The sequence below is a fragment of the Lemur catta genome, chromosome 12, assembly GCF_020740605.2.
Source record: "Lemur catta isolate mLemCat1 chromosome 12, mLemCat1.pri, whole genome shotgun sequence".
NCBI lineage: Eukaryota > Metazoa > Chordata > Mammalia > Primates > Lemuridae > Lemur > Lemur catta.
The window spans coordinates 75611643-75638968 of NC_059139.1; the positions used below are offsets into that span (position 1 = coordinate 75611643).

General features: G+C 36.4%; 1 protein-coding gene across 5 annotated transcripts in view; it reads left to right on the forward strand.

Annotated features, from left to right (window-relative positions):
• MAN2A1 (mannosidase alpha class 2A member 1) overlaps positions 1-27326 on the forward strand; it is a 167583-nt gene that overhangs the window by 112104 nt on the left and 28153 nt on the right. For 3 of the 5 annotated variants that reach the window (XM_045566453.1, XM_045566455.1, XM_045566457.1), the window contains 4 exons: positions 6893-7070; positions 9344-9562; positions 10588-10710; positions 13452-13566. In XM_045566453.1, coding sequence (XP_045422409.1) covers positions 6893-7070; positions 9344-9562; positions 10588-10710; positions 13452-13566 — 635 coding nt within the window. The remainder of the gene's footprint in view (positions 1-6892; positions 7071-9343; positions 9563-10587; positions 10711-13451; positions 13567-27326) is intronic. The other 2 variants (XM_045566454.1, XM_045566456.1) reach the window with 1 other exon arrangement.

A 27326-nucleotide genomic window follows, 5' to 3' on the forward strand; every position in this document is an offset into this window, starting at 1 on the left:
CTCTTGTTTGTCGTCAACTCCTCGATGTCTTCTGGAAGTGAAAGTGTTTAGGAAAACTCAAACCATTTTTTCTCTGTTCTCACATGACAACACAACAATCAACACAGAAGACTTCTGTGACCAAATGGCGGTGGAGGAAGATTCTCCCCACCACCCCGCAAGTAATCAGTTCTGCAGCAGACACCAGCTAGGTGTCCTCTAATTCAACTCTGACACTACTTGAAGATAGTGTCAGATCCCACAGGTTGAGGGCTTAGTCCCCAAAACTGCCCCCTACGCCAGATGCCAGTTCCAAGTCCACACCTCTAGAACTTCTGAGAATTGGCTTCAAGTTAGGCTTCCCACGACCCCTACTTTGAGTTTGATTAATTTACTAAAGCATCTTATAGAACTCAGAAAAACGCTTAGGTTTATCAGTTTATTATAAAAGATATTACAAAGGATACAGATGAAGAGATATGTATGATGAAGTATAGGGAAAGGGGCGTGGAGCTTCCATGCCCTTCCCGGGCATGCCGCCTTCCAAAAACATACACATGTTCAGCTCTCCAAACCCTGTCCTCTTGTGTATTTATAGAGGCTTTATTACATAGACATGATTAATTAAGCCATTGGCCATTGGTGATCAACTTGACCTTTAGCCCCTCTGCCTTCCCAGAGTTTGGGAGGTGGGGCTGAAAGGAGGTTGGGGGATGGGGCTGAAAGTCCCAACCCTCTAATCCTGCCTTCATTTTTCCAGTGACCAGCCCCACCCTAAAGCTGTCAGTCAATTATTCACATACAAAAAGACATCATTTAAGAGATTCTAAAGATTTAAGTTTTTATTGTTTAATCTTATTTTTTTTTTAATTTCAGCATACTATGGGGGTACAAATGTTTATGTTACGTATATTGCCTTTCTAAATCTTATTTTTAAGATAGAAAAAGTTTTAAGCTTTTGTTATCAAATCTATCAGCTTTTGACTGTTTTTTTTTTTGGTTATGATTAGAAAGACCTTTTTCACCACAAATTTTGCATATTTTTTTCCTACAAATTTTCTATCATTTTTTATGTTTTAAGTTCATTTGGAATCAATGTCGGCATATTATTTTAATGCCTCCATTTTATCATTTGTCTTATTATAGTTAATTTTTTATTATAGGATTATTTTGTCCAGTTCATGATCCTTTCCCTTTTCTTACCTTTCTCTTAACAAAAGGATTTCCACAGGATTTAGATTGGCATTGTATAAGATTCATGAGTTAATCTTGTGAGAGGGTTTTTGTTTTTGTTTTGGCATTATTTTTGTTTTCTTACCTAGAAAGATCTATGTCTTTCCATTTATTTATTCATTTTTACGTCCCTCAGTAAATTTTTATCATTTTCTGTCTATACGTTCTATTCATTTTGTTTTTTGATTGGTCTCCTGATTAATTCTTAGTTGTACTAACTGCCCCCATTTTGTGTATGTGTCACATGCCTTATATACCTTTGTCTTATTGCCTGCCCTATTACATTAAATTTCCCAGTTTGTTTCTGTCTCTCCCTCTCCTAGACTGTAGGTACTTCCATGACTGGGACTATGTATTCACATTCATAAGTTTATAACCACGCACACCAGCTGGTATCCTTCTTTCCTTTTTTCTTGCTTTTTAATTTGGTCATATACAAAAAGGATTTGTGACAGCTCAGTCTGCGTTCCTTAAGTCATTCACTGTGCCATCTGGTGTGATGGTGTCCCAGGGTCCTTGGTCAGGATGCCCTGAGGGTCTTGTAAGAGATAGGAGAGGACTGAGTTGTTACTGAGGTTCTACTTTGTGCCTGGTCTGAGCTAGGTGGTTTTCACTGTCATTTACTCATTTAACATCCAACAATAATCTTGTCTCCTGATTTTCATAGATTGAGGCTACTAAGTCTTGGGGAAATGAAATAACTTGTCCAAAGCTTCTCAAACTGTAAGTGGCATGGTGGGGATTTGAGCTTGAATGTCTGACTCCAGAGCCGAGGAATCACAAACTGTGATTTTTGAAGATCTAATATATATCTTAAAAAGGCACTCTAGTTTTTAATAACTTGATTTTTTTTTCTGATAACTAGTATGGTAAGCATTATATTTTAAACCTAGAAAACAAGATGGAATATATCAAAAGGACTTCAAATCTAGGTGTTGCAATTTTTGTTAACATATAAATCTATATATTTTAGTATTCAGAATACTGTATAAAGGTTAATACTCTCCTCTAGATTGTGTTTCACAAATGAGGCTACTTAGAGAAGATGAATATATTCTTATTTGAAATGAATTTTTTTAATACATTGTCACGTATCAAGAATCAGGCAAAATGAGCTCTAGTCTTTGCTTCGTTCTTAACTTTCTTTGTGACCCTGGATCTGTGATTTCCTCTGTCTTTACATAGGGGTTAATTACTTACCTTGTATTTTTTGAGTAATTGAAAAGCATTTTTTGAAGAATCAAAATAATAAAAATGAAAATGGCCTGATAAAATATAAAGCCCCACACTAGTAGGTATTATTTATAAGTGATAAATTCTCCTAATGGGATTTTTCTGCATTAGTCATTCATCGCCTATTTATTGAACATTATTCTGTGCCAGGTACTGTGGTAGGCACATGAAGTTACAATTATTTTTCATATAAACTTCTGGTGATTGCTTAACTGGTTTTTAAACTATACTTACAGAGGACTTGAAAATATTTTTCATTTTTATCTTCCTTGCACTGTCATAAAAACATGTAGTGTTTTTTAAGTTTCCTTAAATATTGTTTTTGCTTACTTCATGCAGTGAGGTCATAAGGTGAACTCCTCAGTGTATAGTGCAAGATTTTTTGTGTTCCAGTTTAAAAATTTCCTTTCACAAATATAATGTACGTGAAATATAAATAGCTTATGTTCATCCTGAGCCTCCTAAGGAGAGAAGCTCTGTGGGGATCTTTGGCATCGCTGAGGAGGAAGCTCTTCACATAAGAATTTGGAAATAAGGGAATCTCCATGGTAAACTCCAGCTGTCAAAAAGATCCTTATACGCTTGTGTTGTGAGTGAAGTGGTTAAGAAGATGGCCCTGGGAGTAAACTGAGTTCTAAGCACCATTGTGTCACTTTTTAGCTGAACAGATCTTGGCAACTTACCTAACCTTGCTGAGGCTCAGTTTCCTTATCTGCCCAGTGGGAGAGATGGGAGGCTGTGTCTCAGAGGTCGCCCATCCGGGCTTGGACTGGCCCAGGCATATGGGAAGCACTTTGAGTGAGGATTCCAAGGTCCCTCTGAGCAGGGGGCATATTCCTTCCACTCTCCTTCATGGAGTCCTACAAGGAGGCCTGTGTCATCCTAATATATTATTACATTTTAGTGGGCACTGATGAGATTAGCCTCAAAGAGAGGACTCAGGGATTGCCACATTTAGTCTTTCTTAACACGATGTGAATTACTTCTATAAAATAAGTGAAGGAGTTCTGAATATACTCATTCTTGGTAGAATGTTGAAGGACAGAACCACGTTTACAGCGGTATCCCAGTTCTTCCCTGAAGTGATTTTCAGTTTGGCGTGAGCACATGGGAGGTTCTTTCATTTTTCTCTATTCTTTTTTCTCCCGGCCAAAGTAGATCACCTTCTGGCCTCTGATTTGATTGGCAGTTAACATATGGGTGTTTTTTCTTCGTGAGATGAGAGCTGTTCCTTCTATGCACAGAATTGAGATAATTGCCTGTAACCCCAAGTTGTGGGGACCCAGTGTCAATGAGAACTAGGAGGCTGGAGGTGCCTTGGTGGCAGATGATAGGTAGGAAGCTAATGCTGATATGGGGAAATTGGAGAAGGAAAAAAAAAAACACTGAGCTTCCAGGGTAAAATAGAAACTAATCCTCTGCATTTTCAGGATATGAATACTACTGTTTTGTTAGTATGGATCAAATATTGTTAATTTTCAGTAAGTGAGTATGATGTTATGATCAGATACTGAAAGCTCTCAACCAAAGGGCATGAAAGGACTCATGTTTGGGGATACTGGCAGCATAACCAATGTTTGACTGCCAAACGTGATGATGACAATGAAAATTTAGTTAATTTGTGATGGTATAGTTATTTCCAAGGGAACTATAATTTATATATGATCATACTTTCTCTGGACTCTACTAAACATGTACATAGATAGGAGTTTGTGTATCAGATAAATTTGTACTGTGATGCACTTGAAGAACATGCTGTGAATCTCTAATTATGTTAAAAATTATTTTCTTAGTGCGGCATTATACTCATTATATACTCTACACATTTAGTTTTGAATAGATTCCTGGCATGATAATTATATAATCATTCAGTACAGTAGAAACATCATTATGGTCAAATACTAATTAGCTACTAAAATGAAACAAAACAGAACCTAGTTCACAGCTTATTATAAAAAGTGATTTAATATGGTACAAAACCAAATGTATAGTTAAAATTATTATTTGTGTTAAATGTGAGTCATTTTTTTTTCCATGGGAAGGAATCAGTGTTCTGGATGCTCATTACCTAATTTATTGCTTGGGCGCACATTACGCTTTATTATCACAGCCTTCGTGACCAGCTCTGTGTGGTGGAGCATTAAATGAGCACACTGTGGGGATGCCAGGCTTAGTGTGCCAAAGGTGCCGGAATGTGCTTCGGGGATTCTGCAGAGTGAGAAGGTTGGCCTCAGTCTTCAGACCACAGTTTTCTCAAGTTCTTCACATACTAGCTCTATCAGCCTCTGGGGACATGGGTTTCAGGAGGAAATCACTCATGTCTCGTGTTCTGGTTTGAATATCTTTGGTGCAGAGAATGAGTGACCTTCCACTATTTTTCTACCCCAGTGCATTTTAGGGGAATGTAGAGTACAGTCCCATCGGTAACAATAAACCCTGACAGTTGAGATTCTCTAGGTGCATTTGTGATGGGAGAACAGTCAGGTAAAATGTCAGTAGTGGTAGAGGGCAGTGGGAAGGTGTGAGGAGGTTGAGATGATCCTTCAGGTAGGTCTCTTGAGCACGCTTCTCACGGGGGCATCAGCCTCACTCTCCTTGGGAGTTGCTTCTGTGGATATTAATAAAATGGGGTTTTGTCTAGCACTAGGTTTCAGTGATCTTCGTAAGTATGTTTGTGATTACATGGCTTCTCCTATTCTTCTCTTGTGTACATGTGGAATCTCAACATAAGCCATGCAAGTTAGGTCTTGTTATCCTGATCTATACTATAAGCCTAACAGGAATCAGCGATATTCTTGGAATGTCAATGAACTTAAGCCATGCAAGTTAGGTCTTGTTATCCTGATCTGTACTGTAAGCCTAGTAGGAATTAGAGACATTCTTATTGTCATATTGTCACTTTCGGTATCTCAGAATATTGTTTAAACCATAACTGTTTCTCCTGGTAAACAATTTACAAGTCAAATGTTTTATAGATTTTGTGTTATATCCTCTTTCTTTTCCTTTGTTCTTTCCTGTTGTCCTTTATTTTACTTTTGGTCCCTGCAGGTATCTATTTTATTTCTTAATGAATGGTGTATAATTCAATTGAAAGCAGAAATATATAGGACACACATACAGGATGAGAGAACACTAGTAGGCTTTCTGATGCATCACAATAAACAGATGCTAGCTTGCTTCTACCATCTATAGATACTGTGTGTCAGGGAGAGGCAGTTGTTATCTGAATATTCGGTTCTGTGTGCCTGCAGTTACAAAGTTGTATAGGAAAACAAAATATTTCAGATCATGAAAATATTCACTAGTGAATCAATGAGTTATATTAGTAGTCAGATATCTTCTTTGAAATACCTTTTGATTTATTTGAAGATAATATGATCCATATGGATTATAAATAAAATCATAAATCCTTCAAAGGATGCAGATTTCATGAAGTGTGTGCTATGACGGCCTAGAACATTGCCACTCACAGGCAAGGCCATGAAACAGGATCTGGCAGAGTTATACTAGTGAGAAAGTCAAGGTTGTTGGGTGCTTCAGCTGAGAATTATTTGAATATCAGAAAATTAAGAGAGGAGTTTAGGAAAAATGATGAAATGTATAAATATTTTTCACAAATATAATTGTGTTTAAAATCAGCCTATGAAAATTAAATGTTACATGAAGGATGTCAAAATGTACTTGTATAAAATATTAGAAAAATTGTGCCAAAAATCCCAGTTCATTCATTTTTTTGGCTTAAGTTAAAAATTGTACACAGTTGCAAATATTACCTAAACTTGTTTTAATAATTTTTATTTTCCTTTTTCTGTCTAATTCATAATCAAATCTTTTTTTATCATGATTTTTTATAAATTTTGGGCCCTATTATAAAAGCAGACTCACTTCAAGTGACCTTTTTTCCCAGAATCAACTTCTTTGAGCAGTAACGGCCCCTTGTTTATAAAATACATGTGTGAATTAATATAATTTTGCATATATAGCCCTGTGTTTTGCTGTGTTTTGGTAGTCTAAAATGAATGTCAGATTTTTAATTGAAGTTAATTGTGACTAAATTTCAAACAGACAAATTATGAATTCTTTTATTCAGTGAGATTTGGCAGGAATTAGAGGTATTAGTTGTATGGAGTTGATTCTTTTAGATAGATGAATAAAACCATATTCATAAAGCTTCCTGGGATCTGGAAAAAAGCTTTATTACAAGTTTATTAATGTCTTCGATTTGTAAGCATTTTTTAAAGTTTTTTTTCAGTCATTATTTCATTACCCTTTGTACTATGTGATATTTGTTGTGATAAAATTGCCTGTTCTCTGAAAGTTCTTCTAGAATGTTCCTTTAATTCTTCTCTATTAGTTGGCTCTGTGACCTTCTATGAACTGAGGTATTACAAAGAATATGAAAGAAGTAAAGAAGTAAAAATATTTTGAGATTCCAATAGTGAAACAGCTTCTTTTGCAGGTACCTTGTGATATATAATCCTTTAGAACAAGACCGAACCTCGGTGGTCTCAGTCTATGTGAGCTCCCCCACGGTGCAAGTGTTCTCTGCTTCAGGACAACCTATCGAAGTTCAAGTCAGTGCAGTTTGGGATGGAAAAAATGCTATTTCAGGAACAGCCTATGAGGTATGTTGTGGCCACAGAACTTAAAGAGGCGTTGTAAAACAAGCATAGCAGTGTATAGTGTATGCGTGTGTAAAAGCCCCACTGAGCTATCGTGTTGGTGTATGTGAAGTGGTGAAAGCTGTAAATACCAGAGAGTTTAACTGGCCAGTAAAGTGACACTGAAGGAAAATAAATCCTGTGTTTCCTAAATGTTAATATTTTTGTTAATATTTCTATGTTAGTACATGTTATTAGTATGTATGTTGTATATTTCTGTTAGTACGCATATTGTTAAGTTTATTCTGAAGTAATTAAGTAATTATTACTCATAAAATTTTGAATTTTTTGTCTAACTCTATTTAATGATAATTAGGCATGATGAAACTTAGGTAAATACCACCCTTCTTAGTAATTTTGGATAGTTTCAACTTTTCATTGCAAAGGTGACGTAACACATCACAAAAGAGAAACTTCCTAAAATAATTAAGGTGCTTCTTTTTTGAGATACAATTATGGAAAATCTGTGCTTAAGTAATATTTTTTTGTGTGTGGAAGTTTCTTAAAACAGTATTATATTGAGCCCCACCTCACTAGAACGGTTAAGTTTTTAGAGTCTGGAGTGTAATTTAAACTGTACTTCTGGAGCTGCAGCCATAAGCTGGAGCTCTAAAAGAGAGTTGCTTCTGCTTCTCAAAAGCCACTGCTAAGCTGGGCATGGTGGCTTATGCCTGTACTCTCAGCTGCTTGGGAGGGTGAGGCAGGGAGGATCCCTTGAGGCCAGGAGTTCAAGACCAGTCTGGCCAACTTTGTGAGACCCTGTCTCTAAAATAAATAAATAAATAAATAATTTTAATTAGCTGGGTGTGGTGTTGGGTACTGCAGTCCCAGCTACTTAGGAGGCTGAGGCAGGAGAACTGCTTGAGCCCAGGTATTCAAGGCCAACCTGGGCACTATAGCAAGATACCATTTCAGAAAAAAATAAGCCATTGGTGGTTGCTTTTATATATGCATAATCTTTTAGATAGAAAGGAAAACAGTAATATAAGTTTGGGTCAGATTTTACAGGAAGCATCCCATCTAGAAAGTGAAATAGTAGCTGCTGCAAGGCAGGAGTCATGTCTTACACTGTGTGATCTCACATGCCTTGTTTATTGTCTGCTAAACCTCAAGCATTTGATGGCTGGTGCTGACTCAGCTAGTGTGTTTAATATCTATATTATGTTTACTATTTTTCTTATATACTGAAATAATATTACAAAAAGGTTTCGGATAGGAAGAGTCATTTACAGTAAGCCCTGTGTTCACGGGGAATTTCCTCCTCTAGGTGTCCATTAAGAAGACTATAGTAGGACAATTGAGGATGGTCACATGATTTCACATTTTGAATGAAAGTATTAAAGGCTTTGATAAGCCTGCCAACTTGAGGTTATTAGGTTCTCTGGATGAAGTAAGATGTGTATACTCTACCCATAAATCAAAACCTTTATAGAATAGTATTATCCAGTGATCCTTCAGTATCTGTGGAGGACTAGTCCCAGGACTACCCCCTCTCCTCCGTGGGTATCAGCATCTGTGGGTACTCAAGTCCCTTATATAAAATGGCATAGTACAGATGGCCCCTGACTTACGATGGCTCAACTTACGATTTTTTGTTTTTAGATGGTGTGAAAGGGTTACACATTCAGTAGAAACCGTACTTCGACTACCCACACAACCATTCTGTTTCTCACTTTCAGTACAGGATTAATAAATTACATGAGTTATTCGACACTTTAGTATGAAATAGGCCTTGTGTTAGATGACTTTGCCCAAGTATGAGCTAATGTAAGTGTTCTGAGCACATTTAAGGTAGGGTAGGCTAAGCTGTGATGTTCAGTAGGTTAGGTGTATTACATGCATTTTTGACTTACGATATTTTCAACTTAATGATGGAACGTAACCCTGTCATAAGTCAAGGAACATCTGTATTTGCATGTAACATCCTCCTTTATACTTTAATCTCTAGATTACTTATAATACCTAATGCAATACAAATGCTGTATAAATGGTTGTTATAATGTATTTTTTTAATTTGTATTTTTTAAATTGTTGTTACTTTTTAGTGGGTTTTTTAAAAATATGTTTCATCCATGGCTGATTGAATCTGCAGATACAGAACCAGGGAATACGGAAGGCCAATTGTATTCTCTTTTTAAAAAATATGGTAGTTTGTGGTTTTTACCAAAAGTATCAGGGGTTTGCCTTTCAGTGGATAACATATCTCTTTAATAAATCCCCTTCCCTATCTTTTAAAGGTCTCTTTTCTAGCACATGTACCACCGTTGGGAATGAAAGTGTATAAGATTTTGGAATCAACAAGTTCAAATTCACATTTAGCTAATTATGTCTTCTATAATGGTAAAGTAGAAGATACAGGAATTTTCAACATAAAGAACAAATTATATGCCGAAGAATCTATAACTCTAGAGAACTCCTTTATTGCACTCTGGTTTGCTCAATCTGGGCTTATGGAGGTATGTTCTGAAGAGTTCTGAAATTCACTTATCATTTTTACTACAGCATGTGTAGATTATTTATGCAAAGGGGGAAAATGTCTTAAGTAGGGCTGTACAAAGTACTGTGGTGAAAGGGTACATGAGCAGCTATTTGTACCTTCGTTAACCACTTGCTGCTCACGCCTGTGTTCTGTGGGTGTTGCTGTTCCGTGGACTGTTGGTTACTGGTCCATGAGATAGGTGTGGAAATTGTGAATGTTTAGAAATGTTTGTGGAAACTTTGAAAGTATTTGACAGAGTCAAATGCCTATTGATTCTAATAATAATAACTTTGAATATCTGGTATATCACTTTCAATTTAATGTTTAAATTTAATTTTTAATATTTTTATTATACTTTAGAAAAATATTGGTTCATACCTATTGGAAATAAAAAATAAGCCTGCTCCTTCTACAGAAAGTTTGAGAAGCACTGGTCTAGAATTCCAGTTTATGTATTTCTCTGTTCCTTGATGAGTGTGTTCTGACTTTTGTTCCTGTTATGAAGGTTTAAATTCCAGGGCTAAGCATAAAATCTGGGTGTTTAACCAAGAACTGTGAATTTTAGAGGCTTAAGTTAGTATTTTTCAGGGCAGGTGCAGTGGCTCATGCTTATAATCCTAGAGCTTTGGGAGGCCAAGGCAGGAGGATCGTTTGAGGCCAAGAGTTCAAGACCAGCCTGGGCAACATAGTGAGACCCTGTGTCCACAAAAAATTTTAAAAATTAGCTGGATGTGGTGGTGCACACCTGTACTCCTAACTACCTGGAAGGCTGAGGCGGAAGGATCACTTTAGCCTATGAGTTCAAGGTTGCAGTGTGCTGTGATTGCACTCCAGCCTGTGCAACAGAGCAAGACCTTGTCTCTTAAATATATATACACATATATATTTTTTTTCAATCTATGCTGAGGTAATTTTTAAAAAAATTATCATATACATGGAACCAGATACAACATGATTAACATCTTAGTAGTGAGTTGCTTTAAAAATTTTTTTTATCTTTAGAAAATGATGACTAAAGAAGATGGTAAACACCATGAAGTAAATGTGCAATTTTCATGGTATGGAACCACAAATAAACCTGACAAAAGTGGTGCCTACCTCTTCTTACCTGATGGTGATGCCAAGGTAAGTGGTGCTGATGAGATGACAAGTGCAGTAAATACTTATTGAAAGAATATTGAGGAAAAAGATAATGTAGCTTATGATTTTATCATTGATTCATCTATTAGAGATAGATGAGCTTTTGGTTTCAATATTATATCACCTTATTGATGCTTAGCAGTTGTAGTTGAAAATTAGATAAATAGTTTTTCAGAGTTAGAATTCAGTTAGGATTGTTACTGATGCAATGAACAGGTGCTCTCTCCATGGAAAGAAGCTTGTTCAGAGTGGTGTCGTGGTGTTTTATACATATTCATCGTAACAGATACACAGACACAAAACATCTAGCCACGTGGGAAAAATAGATTATCTACTGGATGATTTTTCTCCTTAACTTACAGTACTTTAAAAAATGATTTTTTTTTCACCTTTGACTATAAAGGTGTAGTATATACAAACTCTGGCATGTTTTGAAAATGCAAAAAACTATGAAGAAAACATTAAAATTTGCCAACTAGTACACAACCCCATGAAAACCACTGTCAACATTTTGATGTATTTTTTTACTGCCTTTTATAGCTATCCCTTTTCCCTCAGTCTTAAGTCTTATCTTATTACAGGTACATATTTTATTTTTATTGGTAACAATGCTTACAATCTGATGGCATGTTTTTTGAAAATAATTTTAATATACATTGTTGTGTTTAAGAATTCCCTAATGCATATGTACTTTTTCCTCCTGATTCTTCATTACTGTAACTTGTGATAAGCTTTCTTTGTAGCATTCTTTTTATGCAATTCTGATTATTTTCTGAGAATAACTTTCTAGAAGAGTCATTTTGTGTCTGTGTCTGAAGCCTTTTAAGGCTTTGTGGTACGTACTGCTTATCTTCCTTCTAAAAAGATTGCATAAATGTTCATTCCCATCAGCATTTTTTGGTAGTAACTCTCTACTATACCAATTTAAGCCCTGAGAATTAGCCATAGTAAAAGCTTTGTCAATAATAATAGCTTAATAGAAAAATATTTTCCTGTTAAGACTTTTGTGATTACTCATGAGATTGAACTTTTTCATAGATTTATTTATCTTTATACTTCTTTTGTGAGTTTCCTTTGTATATTCTTTGATCATTTTTCTGTTGTATCTTATTGATCTCTAAGTACTCTTTATATGTGGTAAAATTAGTCTTTTTCCCTATATGTTGCAAAATTTTCCCTCATTGTGTCATTTTATTAATTATTTTATTATTCTTTTATACTAGTTCTAAATTTTCATGTAGTCAATTCTGTATTTTTTTTCTGTAGAATTTCTTCCTTTGTTTTATACCTTTATAGATTTCCCCCACCTTAAGATCAGTTAACTATTCTTATTGTTTTGTTGCCTTGGGACCTGTCTCCTGAAAAAGGTTACTTTTGTTCCACAATTTAGGGAAACCTGCTAAAGAAAATTTTGATCTTAAGGGATTGTATTGGCCACACTAAGGACTCTGATTTTCTTTTCTTTTTTTTTTTTTTAATGTTGTTGTTTGTTTGTATTTTGCTTATATTGATAAGGAATTAAAGGCAAACTGCAGCTCATACTAGGCATCCCAGGAGGGGCAGTGGTTCCCAAGTATAAGCCATTTCAGTGTTTTCTCACCAGCTTTTTCACGGGACAGGCATTTTATTTTGATTGACTGTTCTTATAGTTTAAAAAAAAAGTAGCTGTGCTATGGAATATTATATATGGATACTAATAACTAATTTATTTAAATATCTTTAAATAGCTCTAATGTCAGTTAGAAAGATAAAGAGAATTTTCATATATTTACAGAGAAAATAAAAGCACGTCAGAGAAAGAGGCAGTCTGGTGTATCGTAAAAAGGCAAGAGCCCAGAACTCACCATCTCAGTTTCTTGTGCCCCTCCCTCACTTTCTAGCTGTGTGATAATTAGGTACCAGATCTTTGTAAACTAGTAAGCCTTTTATTAACTCCAGAGTATTTTTCTCTTGCCAAAGCGTTGAATTTGGATAAAGATTACACAATTCTGAAAATCTTATACTGCTTAAGTAGTTCACATTGCAAGCCTAACTTTTTATGGTATTGCTGAACTAAGGTACCTAATACTTAAAAGATACAATTCCTCATAAATGCTTTAAATTTGTTCCCATGTCATATAAATTGTATGCTTTGTTCCCATATTTTCTTGAATTGAGGTTCCAGTGGTTTCTAAGTAGTTTTTTCAAGTTTGTAAATTTACTTTATATTCAGCTAGTTCTTTCAAGTAAAAGGGCAGAATGTTTTATAGCTTAGTAAACCTGACTGTGATTAAACTGTGTTTCTGAATCCTGCTTTCTGTTTGCCTAGATGACTCCCTGTACTCATCTTGCCACCTGCCCAGAACCCTGAACGTTACGGGGCCATGGTTATAATAAATATTTGCCTGGGAAAATGTCACTGCTGTAGAACAATTGCTATTTCTAATAAATAACTGTGGACAATATAGAAGGATTTTAATTAGAAATTTTTAGCTGAGAGGAATATCTATAGATCCTCTAGGCCAATCAAGTTGTAAACACTTGTATTTTCTATCTTCAGCAATTTTTGGAATAGCAAAACAATTTAATTTTTATAACGTGCATATTCTGATACCTTATAAGGTTTGTTTTTTATTTAAAATTGCATATATCAGGTGATACATATTTGCCGGTTTGAAAGCTGTAATAAACACTTGAAGTTTACAAGCCAAAATATTTTTCTTAAAAATGTCGTTTCGTCCTCACAGCCTTATGTTTACAAACTACTGCCCTTGGTCAGAGTGACACATGGAAGGATTTATTCGGAAGTGACTTGCTTTTTTGAACATATTACCCATAGAGTCCGACTGTACCATATACAGGGTAAGAAAACAGAGAAATGCAATTATGAAACAAATGTGTGCTGGTTCTTGAATTCTTACATTTCTTGTGTCAACTTTGGTAAATTAGCAATTGGTTTTTCGAGATGGTATTTTTCTAAATTTGACATTGTATTTGTAGTATGACTTAAAATATGATACCCTTTGATAGTAAAAAATGTTAAGACATTTTACTCCCTACATATACATATTCTTTTCTTCTGTGTGTTTTCTTTTTCCTATTGGAGTATTTATCTTAGTCATGATCTCCTTAACTAGAAACATTATTTCTAAGACCTGAAAACAATACAGTGTTTTGTTTGATTTTATGAAATGGAAATTATATCATCTACGGCATTCAGTTAATGGACTACTGACTAGCTGTGAGACACACACACACACACACACACACACACAGAGCCTGCCTCTTTAAACATAGAATGTATTGCAATATCATGTATCACTGGATTGTAACTTTAAAAGAAAACCGTTCTAAACTAGTTCTGTTTGTTTACAGCTCTCTACCTGGTAGAGTATAAAATCAGGCCATTGTTTATTGCTATTAGAACAATATTGAGCAGAATCTTTATGAATCCAAATGATGGGGAACAGGCTTTTGATCCTTTTAAGAATTTAACTCTGGGCAATGGAACTGATTCTTCCATGGGGTCTGGGTGGAGCTGTGGTTTCCAAACACTCTCATACTTGCAAAGTTAGGTTGGTGATTTTGAATTCAATGTTTTTAGAACACAGTACTTTTCCAACCACAAATTTAATCCTAGTAACCAGGCCATTTACCATTTCCCAACTCACTTAGAAAAGGACCTCGTAAAAATGCCACTTAAATTTATCTTTTCGTTAGCCAAGTTGACTAAGAAAAAAAAAATTAAGAAAAGAAAAAATATTTCCTGGAATCTACATATAGATCGTAAATAAAGCATTCCACAAACTGATGATAAATGTGTAGACAGGCACTGTTTCCTCTTTAGGTATTGTGGGGAAGCAGGATACTACACTCAGGGAATTTCTTAGATGGCTGAAGTTTAATTTTATGATTTCATAGTCTACATTTAATCTTTCATTTATTTAACTTTTTTTAAACTTCAAATTTCATTAGTGTTTGCCTTTTGTTAGGATTTCAGATATGGTCAGACTTCCTCATGCAACTTCTTAGGTAATATGTGTTTTCAGAAAAACCCATCATTCATAGCCTGAATTAAGAAGGTCTCTGAAAGGTGGGAAAAATAATACTAGACACTAAATTTGTGTCCTGAGTATGACTTCTACAGTTATCTGCAATCAATTTGCTACGTACAGGAAAGCCTGTAGTTCTGAAATTATCTTTTATTGGGTTTCCCAGAACCTCTGGTAAGTCAGAAACTATTTTTTTGACCGTCTGTTTGTACTCTTGCATACGCTATTGTTTAGCACCCCTGAGAGCTCTAACGTTACATTTTCAGCTGTCACCAAAAGTTTCATCTTATGGGTAGAAAATAGCATTATCACACAGAAGATATGCTTATCTATTTTTAATTTTGCTTAAAACCATTGTTTTTTAGTGGAAAAGTTCTTCCTTGGGTACAACATGGCACATACTTTGGCACAGACCTGTGTTATCGAGTTTGATTCACGTTGTTTGTCATCGATTATATTTAGGAATAGGCTGTGTGTTGGAGTCAATGCTGAAGCAATTCATCCTAAAATTCTAACCTCTCAATCAAGTATATTTGTTTACTTGCTTTTGCTTTTATTTAATCATGTCTGTCAATGTCACTGTATCTTCTGAGTTTTCTCTGGTTCTCACCTCGCAGGATGGCTTGTGTAAAGTGGATGGCCCTCTTCTGCTGCTGGTGGCTAAGGCTTAGCCTGCCGTCATACCTCAGGGGTTGATTTGGAAATTAATAGGCTCTGACTGGCCTGTTTACTTATTCCAACCAACTGCACTCATCAGAACTAAATGCCTGTCATTTTTCCTTTCCCCTCTCCTTTTATCCGCCTCTGGGCGGTGAAGTGACCAGTGGCTGCCTAATGGCCCTTTAGCAGGAGCAGGGGCCGCTGAGATGTGACAGGCTCCTGGCCGTCCAAGGTGGCTCTCAGTGTGGCCCATTTCTGTTTGCTGGCCTGGACTCTGCCTCTTTTCTCTGCTTTATTTTTTTTATTTTCCTTTCCCATATGTATCCATTTTAGATTGTCTTCTCTTCCTTGGGTGTTCTGATACATGTTGAAAAGATAAAAGTGACAGATAAATAAGTATACTATAAACTTAATTTAGAGTGCTTCTCTGGATGAGTTTTACTGTAGTTGCCTAGATAAACCCTAAAACCTTCATTTATAAACTTAAAGTGACAGATAAATCTTTTTTTCCTCTCGCTTCATCCCAGAACATTTCTTTTCCCCCAACATGAAAGTAGTTGGTAGGGAGATGGAGAAACCAGAATCGCCTAAATGCTTTCTTCTGTACTATTAAATATATACCCTCCAGTGTTTGTATTTGACCCCTCTCAACAAATCTCCCTCTGGGAAAAGATAGGCCCAGTTGTGGTGATCAAGTCTTTTCTGAGTAGTCTTTGCGACCTGCTGCCATCTATCCTGTTCTTTCACACACCGTTGCCTGAGGACTCAGGTTGTCTGGATGGATCCTGGTTCATTGGGTTTTTAATGAAATCACTAATCAAGGCCTGTAATAGAGCTGTGATGTCTTCAGGGTGTTTGACTCTATAGATGTTCACACCACCTGAAAGGGTAATCAATCTGTAGGGGGTTGGTTATGCAGAGCCAAGGGATCCATGTTAAGAAATAACTTGAAAGTTCTTTAACATTCTAAACTTTGGTCTCTTGTAAACCAGACATCTGGGTGATGGATCAAAACACATAGACAAAATGTGACTTGTCATCTTAGTTGTAAAGAAAACTTCAGCTACCTTCCAAGCTTTTGTAGATTGGCTTTTAATTAGTATTTGTTAAAAAAACAAAAATATTTATTCTTGAATTTAACTTACTAAGCTATTTTTTGCATATATGCTAATTTCCCCCCTTTAAATTGACCAGATACGGTTATTTGGAATAGTATTAATGAATAGAGCCTGTTGTTAGTACCAGATTTCCAATCCAGGATGAAATGGTGGTTGAGGGAAACTATTAATATTTTATGATTATATGCTATAATTGTATTAGGTTCCTAAACCAGTTAATTATACCAAAGATTTTATGATGTCTCAGCAAAAAGAGATTAAAAAAAAAACAGAAAACGAGTTAATATTACAAATTTTCTTTATTGGGTACCTTTATCAGACTTTTCAAGTTCAGTTTATTGAAAGTCTTATAAAAAAACTAATGAAAACATTTTTAAAAATCCTTACATTCTTCAATCTCTATTTTAGTTGCTCTTTGACTCTTTTCTCCTCAAGGTAACTTTTGCCCAAAGTAAGTTTCAGAAAACAAAATCAAGAACAAAAATCAAACACTTTCCAAATTATATAAACTGGTCATTATTGATTTTGAAACATACCAAGTTGAGAGGCATTGGTTCAACTCGACTTTTGTTTTTGGTTTGGTATTTAACTTTAGTTTCTCTATTTGCATTGTCTCCAGATTCTGAAAATGATTAGAAGTGCCATTGAAAGATTCTCTCTTTCATTTAAGCTATTAAAAGAACACTGTATTTTTCTTTTCATTATCATTCAGACATCACATTCAAAAGATTTCCAGAAATATTAAATTAGAAGAGGAGATCTTGTGCTCACTAGCTTTAAAAGCTCTACCAAGATCAGAGCAATTCAGAGATTTCTAATGAAATATGAGTCATTGCCTTATGTCAAGTTAAATAAAAAATCCATTTTATAGCACCCATAATTTAATGAAATGCTTTTTTGGAAGTGTTTTATGATTTCTAAAAGATTATTAATTTTGTAGAAAATAACATTTTTCTTACAGTATAATCATCTTTCCCTAAGTTGAAGCTTTAAACATTAGCAAATAGGCTGCTTGAGCCTTTTTTGTTAATCTTGGATTAAAAGATAGAGTATGGTACAAGCAGAAGCTCCTGTGTTCCCTTGTGTTGTATTTGATACTGCACTTTCACAAAAAGTACATACCTTGTGGTAACATAATGATCAGTAAGTGACATTGCCAAATGTGGCTTTATTTGTCTTCAGAGCTGTAATTATTGGACTTCAGGGCCCTGGTTTTCTGACATCAACAGCTACTTTGAAGAATTAGGTTGCTGTGGGTTACCAATTGTCATGTACGTTTTCACTGGCACAGGGTTCAGGTCCCAGATCTGCTATAGTGTGTACCTGCAAGTGTTGTTTCCCCTCAGGACTCTGTTCTCCTAGGCAGATGTTTGTGAGAGAGTGAATGAGTGAGTATGTGTGTGTAAAGCATGTTTTAACCCTTAGGAGAAATATCTTAAATGCAATACTTTTGCCCTATTTTCTACTAACATATTTTAAAACTCTATGTAATGGATCTTGCTAAAAGAAAGCAAGTAGCCTGGAGGTACAATGTAATGAACTGCCATCAAAAAGTATGACACGAAAGACTTTCCTTTGAGTGAAATGACGGAATAATTTGCTTGCACAGACATATTTAGCGATCAGAGTTGCTTAGTTTTTCTCTGAGCAGTTTTGAATATATTAATATAAACCTAAATGGATTTATAACATGACTCTTAAGTTTTAGAGCCAAAATGAGCTTCATCTAGTTAAACATACAAGAGGACCTCAAAAAGCTCATGGGAAGATGGAAGTTAAAAGTAAAAATAAAACATATCAAATATATTTCTTAAGAAAAAAGCTCCAAGTTCAAGATACTTTTTAAAGCAATGATATTAATATCAGCCATTTATAATAGTCCATCTCTAAAGAACTGAGGGTCAGTGCTGTCTTTGTTACATTAGTAACTGAAGAAAAATAAGTGCCCTGGAAGATTTTTTAGGATTAGGAAACAAGTCAGAAGGAGCCAAATCAGGACTGTAAGGGGGATGCCTAATGATTTTCCATTGAAACTCTTGCAAAATTGCCCTTGTTTGATGAGAGGAGTGAGCAGGAGCTTTGTCGTGGTGGAGATGGACTCTCTGGTGAAGCTTTCCCAGGTATTTTTCTGCTGAAACTTTGGCTACCTTTCTTGCAACACTCTCATAATAAACAGATGTTGTCATTCTTTGGCCCTCCAGAACGTCAACAAGCAAAATGCTGGGAGCATCCCAAAAAAGTGTTGCCATGACCTTTGCTCTTCACTAATTCACTTTTGCTTTAACTGGACCACTTCCAGCTCTTGGTAGCCATTGCTTTTTCTTCAGGGTCATACTGGGAAAGCCATGTTCCATCGACTGTTACAATTCTTTGAAGAAATCCTTCAGGATCTTGATCCCACTTGTTTAAAATTTCCATTGAAACCTCTGCTCTTGTCCGCAGCTGATCTGGGCACAATAGTTTTGGCACCTGAATGGGAAGTTTGCTCAACTTTAATTTTTCAGTCAGAATTGTGTAAGCTGAACCAGTTGAGATGTCTGTGGTATTGGCTATTCTTTATGCTGTTATTCATCAGTCCTCTATAATGAGGGCACGAATGAGATGGATTTTTGCCCTGCAAACTGATGTGAGTGGTCTGCCACTGTGAGCCTCATCTTCAACATCATCTTGTGCCTTCTTAAAACAAGCATCCATAAGTAAACTGCTGATTTCTTTGGGGCATTGTCTTCGTAAATTTTTTGTAAAGCATCAGCAATTTCACCATTCTTCTACTCAAGCCTCACCATAAATTTGATGATTATTCTTGCTTCAATTTCAGCAGAATTCATGTTGCTCTGATAGGTACCGTTTTCAAATTGGTGCCTTATTCTTCTTAGTGCCTCAAACTAAACCGTGTTCAGATGTGTTATAACAAATTAGTATGAGTTTATTTCGGTGCAAAAAATGTTTTGAAATCCATGCATAGCTTTTTCATAGTAGGCATTTTCCATGAACTTTTTGAAGACCCCTCTTCTGGACCACATTGGAAATTGGAGAATTACATTGGGATTTAGAAATACAAATTGTTAATTTGGCCTGTAAGCAAACTAGAGTGACCTTGGGTTTGTCCTTTAATTTCTTAGGGCCTCAGTGACTTAGTCTATAAAAAGACTATTAAATAGTCAATTAGGTATAACTATCAAAAAGTCTTCATAAAACATAGTATCATATAAAGTCTTTTGTGCTTTCCCTGCTTCTAAATTCATTTTCTATACTTGATCTTAGCCAAAAGTTCGAGAAGTGGTTAAATTCATCTTCTAAGGACGCTGAGTCTAGGACTTCCATCCCTGGTGTCCACCCCACTTGTAAACAAGGTCTCAGAGCTTCACTGAAGTTGTGTTTATTTCCATAAAAAGATTCATGAACATATTAAAATGGTTTGCAATCAGCCTCATTTTTTTCCAAAGCCACATTCCATATTTAGTTTGATTTAAGAGTAAAAAGCATTAAGTAAGTTATGGCTAGGCAGCCTTAGGTAATTAAAACGTTTCTGGAATATCGTAATATGCAATTGACTGCTAAGGATTTTTTTTTACTGTTAATTGGAACTTTTAAAAACTGAAGTAAGTAGTGATGTGTCGAACCTGATTATTCCCTACAGGCATGAAAGAGAAAGTTATTTTAAGGGACTATAAACACACATTCTGGTTACACAAATTCAGAACTCAGCGGTTATCTTGGGGGCTGTTTGAGAGCAGCTGCTGTGTTGAAGGTATAGCTCCTTAGCAGGGAAACATCATCCCCTACAAATGTGTGTTGCACTGAAGTCAGATGAAGGGCACAGGACTGGCAGACAAAGGGGAAGTGTGATGCGTAAAAGCTGAAACTCCAGAGTCAGTCCTCCTGCGTATCTTTTCCAGCCCCCAGTAGGTCTGTCGCTTATTAGGTGTCTGACCGTGTGCAGGTCACTACTATCTGGCCTTGGTTTCATCATCCTGAAATGGTGACAGTAATAGAGCCAACCTCACAGGGCTGTTGGGAGGAGTTAATTAATATCCATGGAGCCTGGCACATAGTAAGTGTCGTATCTACTGAAGAGGCTGAGTGGGCCAGATAAGCTAGACAGTAAGTGTTATAAGACAAAGAATGGTCACTGAGGGTTAGGGGGTTTGGGGGAGACTTGATGAAGGAAGGGAGTTGTTGAGATGCCAGATCTTGGAGAAATGCCACTTGAATGGGCAGAAAGGAGGAAAAGAATATCACAAAGCATGAAGTGGGGTTGGTTAGGTCAAACTTCCTGATTCCTGTAAGAATTTGAAGAACTGTGTGTCTCATATATTTTTAAATTGACATCTGGTTTTTCTTTATGCATTTAAATAGTTGCCAAGGATGTTATTTTTGGTGTATTGTAAATAGTGACATTTAAAAATAAGCATATCCAATGGGTAGTGATTTGATACCAAATCATGCATTTTTAAAAAGCCTGCACTAGCTTTTCTTTAGCAGTCAGAAATTTCACATCATTATTTTCTCCTGGAACTCATAATTCCATTCTGCTTCCCCCAGAGAAATTTTATCTTAATGTAATATTTTTATGGTTGAGAGTATTGTTATTGGTCAGTCTTTCATTACTTCTTTAAAAAGTCATTTGTGTATGTGTGTGTATATGTATGTATAAATTAAAGAGAAATATGTCACCTTAAGTCTGTAAGTATTATTAAATTTTTTCTGAATTGAGCTGTAAAAATTATTATTAATAGTATGCAGGCTGGATGAGGTAGCTCAAGCCTGTAATCCTAGCACTTCTAGAGGCCAAGGTGAGAGGATTGCTTGAGGCCAGGGGTTCGAGTTCAAGACCAGCCTGAGCAAGAGTGAAACCCCATCTCTACCAAAAAAAAAAAAAAAGAAGAAGAAAAATTAGCCAGCTGTGGTGGTGTTCACCTATAGTTCCAGCTACTTGGGAGGCTGAGGCAGGAGGATCACTGGAACCCAGGAGTTTGAAGTTGCAGTGAGCTATGATAATGCCACTGCACTCTAGCCTGGGTGACAGAACAAGACCTTGTCTCAAGAAAAAAAATGCAGTTGATCAAAAAAATATGTTAATATTGAGATAATTTTATAAATTTTAATGGAAACATTTCTCTCAGTAGATTGTACCCTTTTTTATCCCTAATAGATAATGTATCCATTAGTGACTAATACTTATTGCTTAGAATGAGTTTTTTCAGCATTGATTTTATTCTTAATTTTTATTTTTATAAATATTAATGCAAAGGAACATTCACATAAGTAGCTGGTATTGGAAGGAGTTTGGTTTTAGGAATATCATTCAATCCTTTGAATTTCTTCTAAGTGAGATGCTGTAAGTCACAGAGTGATATATTATCAAACATTAATTTTAATCAGTTATTTTTAATGATCTGCTGCCTGACAACCTGATTAGATATGCCTTCAGTTTTGTTGAAAGCAAGCAATTGGAAACCACATGTTTTGCAAAAGTATTTGTTAGTCATTAAAGTCTAATCAGACAACAATATTGCAAATTGTTTTTGTCCAGCACCCACTAGAGTTAGGATGCGTGAGAGACATACTTCCTTTTATATTTTCTTTTTGCTAAGTTAGGTGAAGAAATAGTGAAAGAGTAGAAGAAAAGGAAAAGGAAGAAACAGACCTGCCACCGAGCCAGGTTAGTGTGAGGCATAATATGAATCCAGGGCTTCCTGCTAAAGGAGCTTTGGAAAGGAGCATGTTTGGGAGAACAGGAAGTGGGCAGGTTCAGTGTAACTATCAGCGCTGAGGGGGTGCAGGCAGACTGGACAGACTGTTACTATTCCAACGTTCTCCTCTCCCCTGTCCTAGACCAGCCCAACCCTGCATCATGGGGAAGGTACCAAGAAAGCTCCAGTGCTGTGAGCTGTTTTATGCACCTTCCAGGGGAGTGCTTTAGTTCCTTATCCTTATCTATCTTGAGGTTAAAACTGCTTGATGTAACTGTTATGTTTCCTCTAAAACAGAGCTTCTGCAAAACCCTGTTTTTGCATAAAATCAATGATTATTTTTTTAAAAAGACATCTTTCTAGTTTTGTTAGGTATGTTTCAGTTATTAGGCCTTCAAATATATCATACTTTATTGGTATAATCTTTACCCAAAATTTACAATCTGATCAAAATATCTTTCCTATTATACATTTACTTTTTGACATTGTTGTGAGAATTATTGAAATGTAGAGCATAAAATCTGTACACTAGTGCCTAACTCATCAGTGATTGATAAATAATAATAGCTGTTTATCTAGTAGTGTTTTACAAATAGTACAAAGTGGTATATCATCATCTTCTTAAATTTGAGACTTGGAATGAAATTTACTAAAATTTGTATTCATGAAAGCAGATGTTGAAATTTTCACTTGTGGAGAAATAATCAATATGAACATTTACAGAGCCAGAAATCAGCAGTGCCTCAGAGGATAAATTAGATCTTATAATGGATAATAAGTTGAGTAAGTCAACATGGAGAAAAAGGTCATCCAGTTGTGGGAATTATTACCATTTTTATTTTGGTATTTTCAGATATAAGTACAGTTTTTTAAAAATATAGTCATGATAATATTTGCTTTTTAGAAACATTTCCATGTTGACTTAGCTTATCATTGTTGTGAGAATTTTCATTTAAGCGTATGTGTTGAACTAAGCAGTGTGTGTTAATTAATAACCATAAGTGTGAACTCCAAATTAAGTTGCATAAAGTTCACAAATAAAACAAAGTCACAAAAATAAATACATAATAGAAAGGATATTTTTATATGTTTGATGATTTAAATACAGAATAAAAAGCTCCAAGTCAGAGAGGGAAATACTCAAAATCACAAGCTCCGGATTTTTTTTTTAATGACGACTATTATTGTCCTACTTCTACAAACTGATGGCTCTGTCACCCTCTCTGCTCAGACACAGATTGGAGGGAAAGGGATGAGAGCAACAATTAGATAGACAGCAAGGTTCCCTTTTGCCCCAAAGCCAGCATTTTCAGAACACTTATTAAAGACCTTGCTTCTGAATCATAGATGGGTTTTTTAAGAGAAGATTTATTTTACATGATATGATACCATATGTTGAATTGCAGTTAAACTTTTGTTTGCAGACTAAGAGACCTCTCTTAGGGTTCACACCATCACTTCTCATTTTCCTAGAGGGATGTGGGCCAGTTGCTATTATCCCATCTTGATCTAAGACTTCTCCTAATCACATATTTAGTGCCACTGATAAGATACTGGGTTTTTGCTGGGGCCTGAGTGAGGCTCTTTTGTTTTTTTTCTTAAGCTGTTGGCTCTCTCTCCTGTAACTGGCTGAGTGTGGCAAGAGTGGTGTCTGATTATTCAGAGTGTATCCCTTGGAAAAGTATACTTTGCATTTCAAAATAGCTAGAATAATGACAATCTGGGAAGGTGGAGAAGGTTGAGCTAGGTTGGAGATTCTGCAGTTCAGGGTTGGATTGGGTGGTTCCAGATAGATTTTACAAAGATCCGGCTGTGGATAGTGCAGAGGAAATGACACTTAGGATTCTCCAAAGGCCTTTATCAGTTGCTGCTCAGAGATATAACCCCAGGCTTTCCATGTGTATTCCCTAGAGTCTTTACACCCTTCCTGGATGTTTCTGCCATCTCATCTTTGAGACATGGGCATGTGCCAGGGATGGCCTCCAGTTTTTCTCTCCCCACTCTAAGGAGCACCCTTCATAGTTTCCTTAGGCTGGTGCTAAGCAACAGAATCAAGAAGGTGATACCCTTTCTTTTCTGTCCCCTCTTTCCTGATCCGCCCAGTGGGGGAAGGCTCTAAGAACTGTCATTTTGAGAGTGGCTGTAAGACCCTGTAAGCCTGAGGCTGCTGGACTCCCAAAGCTGTGACATGGCCCAGCCTCCTGACAGTGACCTGCTTGGTTTTATTTCTTCTTGCCTGTTCTCTTAGCAAATACTCTTCCTTTAGAGTTGCTTATAATTATTTTTATAAATACACATACAAATAATATATATGTGTACCCTCTGACAAAAATTTCATACAATGCAGATACAAGATAAAGCCTTTCTGGCATCTCTGTCTGTCCCCATCCACTCCTTGGGAGGGAGGAATCAGATATGTGCACATGTGCACACGAGCCCCTATACCTGTAGAAATGTATAGCACTGTGTTTGTGTCGGTTTTCAGCCTAAAGTTTATCATACTATACAAACGCTACATTTAGTTTTTTGATCAGATCTTTATCTGCCGAGACAGATGGCTATACCTCATTCTTTTCATTTGCTACACAGCATTCCATGGCATGATGTACCTGATTTTATTTATTTCTTTCCCTGTTGATGGACATCTAGCATATTTTCCCATTTTTTGCTCTCAGCAGAGTCTCCGGTGCATACTTCCTGTGGTCACAACTATGCTGCCCTCAGCTAGGTACAGTGAGGAGGAACTGCTGTATAATAAGATTATGTGTCTTTAATATTTAATACATATTACTGTTACTTTTTTGGCTTATAAAGTGAGTGTGCCATTTTAAAAGAGAGTTTTGAGTTGTTTTCAAGAAGTTTTGGGATCTGGCAAGCCTTGTCCCTTATTTCACTCAGTTAAATAGTTCTTGCCCCATTTCAGACCCCAGTTCAGTGCCCTCTCTTCTTTACAAAAAAAAGCAGGTCTTTTCTCTACTTAAAGTTACTACAAGGCTTCACCCAATCTTTGGTCCCAGAGTGATTTCAGCTTTCTCCAAAAGTTGGTTTGCTGGTTGGAGGTTTAGTCCTGGTTGTTCCAGTCTTGTGACCTTGGGCAAGTGATTTCCTCCTAGGCTTAGGGTCAGTAAGAAATGAGTTATTATATGTAAAGCATGTGGTAAGCAGAGGGTGTGTAGTGCGCATTGGTGACTGTTGGCCGCTGTCATTGCCAAATAGCTGCCACCCTTCACTCAGATGCATGGCGGTGTGCGTCTGTGTGCTGGGAGCATGAGATAAATGAGACATGGTCCCTGCTCTTGAGGAACTTCCATTCTAACATGCATGTGTTTGCGCAGAGTTAAAGTCTTTACTCCATCATCTTTCTGGCTGCTTAAACTTTATCTATCCATAGCCCAGTTTGCTTTCCTCCCTTGTCAGCTAACTTCTGCTTGATGGAGGACAGGCTTTAACATCTTAACTATTTCTGTTTAACAGTAATTCAGCACTTACCATGTGCCGAAAAGGTTGGGAAGAAGTGGAACGCAAAGGTGGTGGGTAAGACAGTCTGTGTCTATGGGAAGCTGACACCCCAGCTCCAGGGCGTGAGACTGGAATTTGCAGCATATACAGAACAGCTCAGTGTAGTGAGAGCTTCTGAAACACTATTTTTGGCCTCTTTACTGCCAATTTTCACCTGTAGACTGGGTCTAGTCTACCTTGCCCTTCCTGTGCTAAAAAGAATAAGCAGCCTCCATTCTCTCTTCTCCAGGGGGGCAAGGGTGAGCAGCAAGGGGCACTTATTTCCCTGTGTTGAAACCTGGGAATGGCATGACCCCTCTCTTTCCCTAGTGGACTAGATGTATAAAGTATTGAAGAAAGAATCAGAGAGTCTTAGACAGCCCCGGCCATGCATGCCCAGGTAGAACTTCTTTGGTAAAAAGTAACACTTTGCTGCCGTAAATTGCACAGATGCAGCAGACTGCTGGGTACCACTGGTTTGTAGTCCTGCTTCCCAAGAAGTTCCCCTTTCCATCCGTGAGCTTCTTTGGGAAAGGCACAACTTAGGGAATTCTTGACACAGAATAGGAACAGCTGGCAAACCTCTCTCTCACAGGTATACTGTTCTTTAAAAAAAAAAAAACAAATTATCTTTGAGAACTCAGGGATAGCTCCTTCCTTTTATGACCATTACAGGGTTTTTTGGTTTGTTCATAATAAGCATATTAAGTTTGATCTTATTTTAAAAGCCTGTCCTGGCACACAATTTAAATTAATGTCTTGATGAATTATGGATGGACACAGAGGCTTTTAGAGAGCTTTAAGTATTTGTTGCCACAACAGGATCTGAGTATAATACTGAGCTTGAGAGAGATCATTTATAATTTATTATCGCTAGAGGTAACGTGAAATTATTAATTTTTCCTTGAAGCATGTTCTTTGTAAATGTTTTCTGGAGATACATGAGTTGAAAGTAATGATGTTTTCTTTTGTTAAGACTTCATTTCATTTCATGTATTCTGTTGACCCCTGAGAGAATTTCTAATCTAGAGAGAAGAAAACATAAAACAGTACTCGTACTCAAAACCCTACAAGTGCTTCTAGTAAATTAGAATTTACTTCTTGTCACCTGTGGTGTGCCCTAGTGCTACGTGAGCACTGTCATCTTTGGTGCTACATTTTGTGTTTTGGATGTCTTTGGTTCATTTGTAGATGCTTGTTAGAATTAAAATTCCATATACATTTCATTTTGGCTTTACAAAAATATTCTGGTTACTGTAAGCATACTGAAAGGAAGGTTTGCATTTAGAATGGTATATTTCCTAGTTCAAAAAAGATACCATTGTTTGTCATCAGTTTATGTGATTTTGTTTTCAACTTCCCAGTTGTGGTGGAGATATTTGGATCATCTATCTTTGCAGGTCCGTCTGGTAACTCTCACAAGGAAAGGAATGTATATATTTAACTGGGAGATGTTATTGGTTCAGATTATGGCCATACAAAAAGGCCTTCTTTCCTTTCCCCACCCACAGAGATTATACTCAGAATAGTTTTATGGACATAGAAACTAAAATTGGCTCCAGTTAAGTTTGTTGAGCATTCTGAAAATTCTGTTCCTA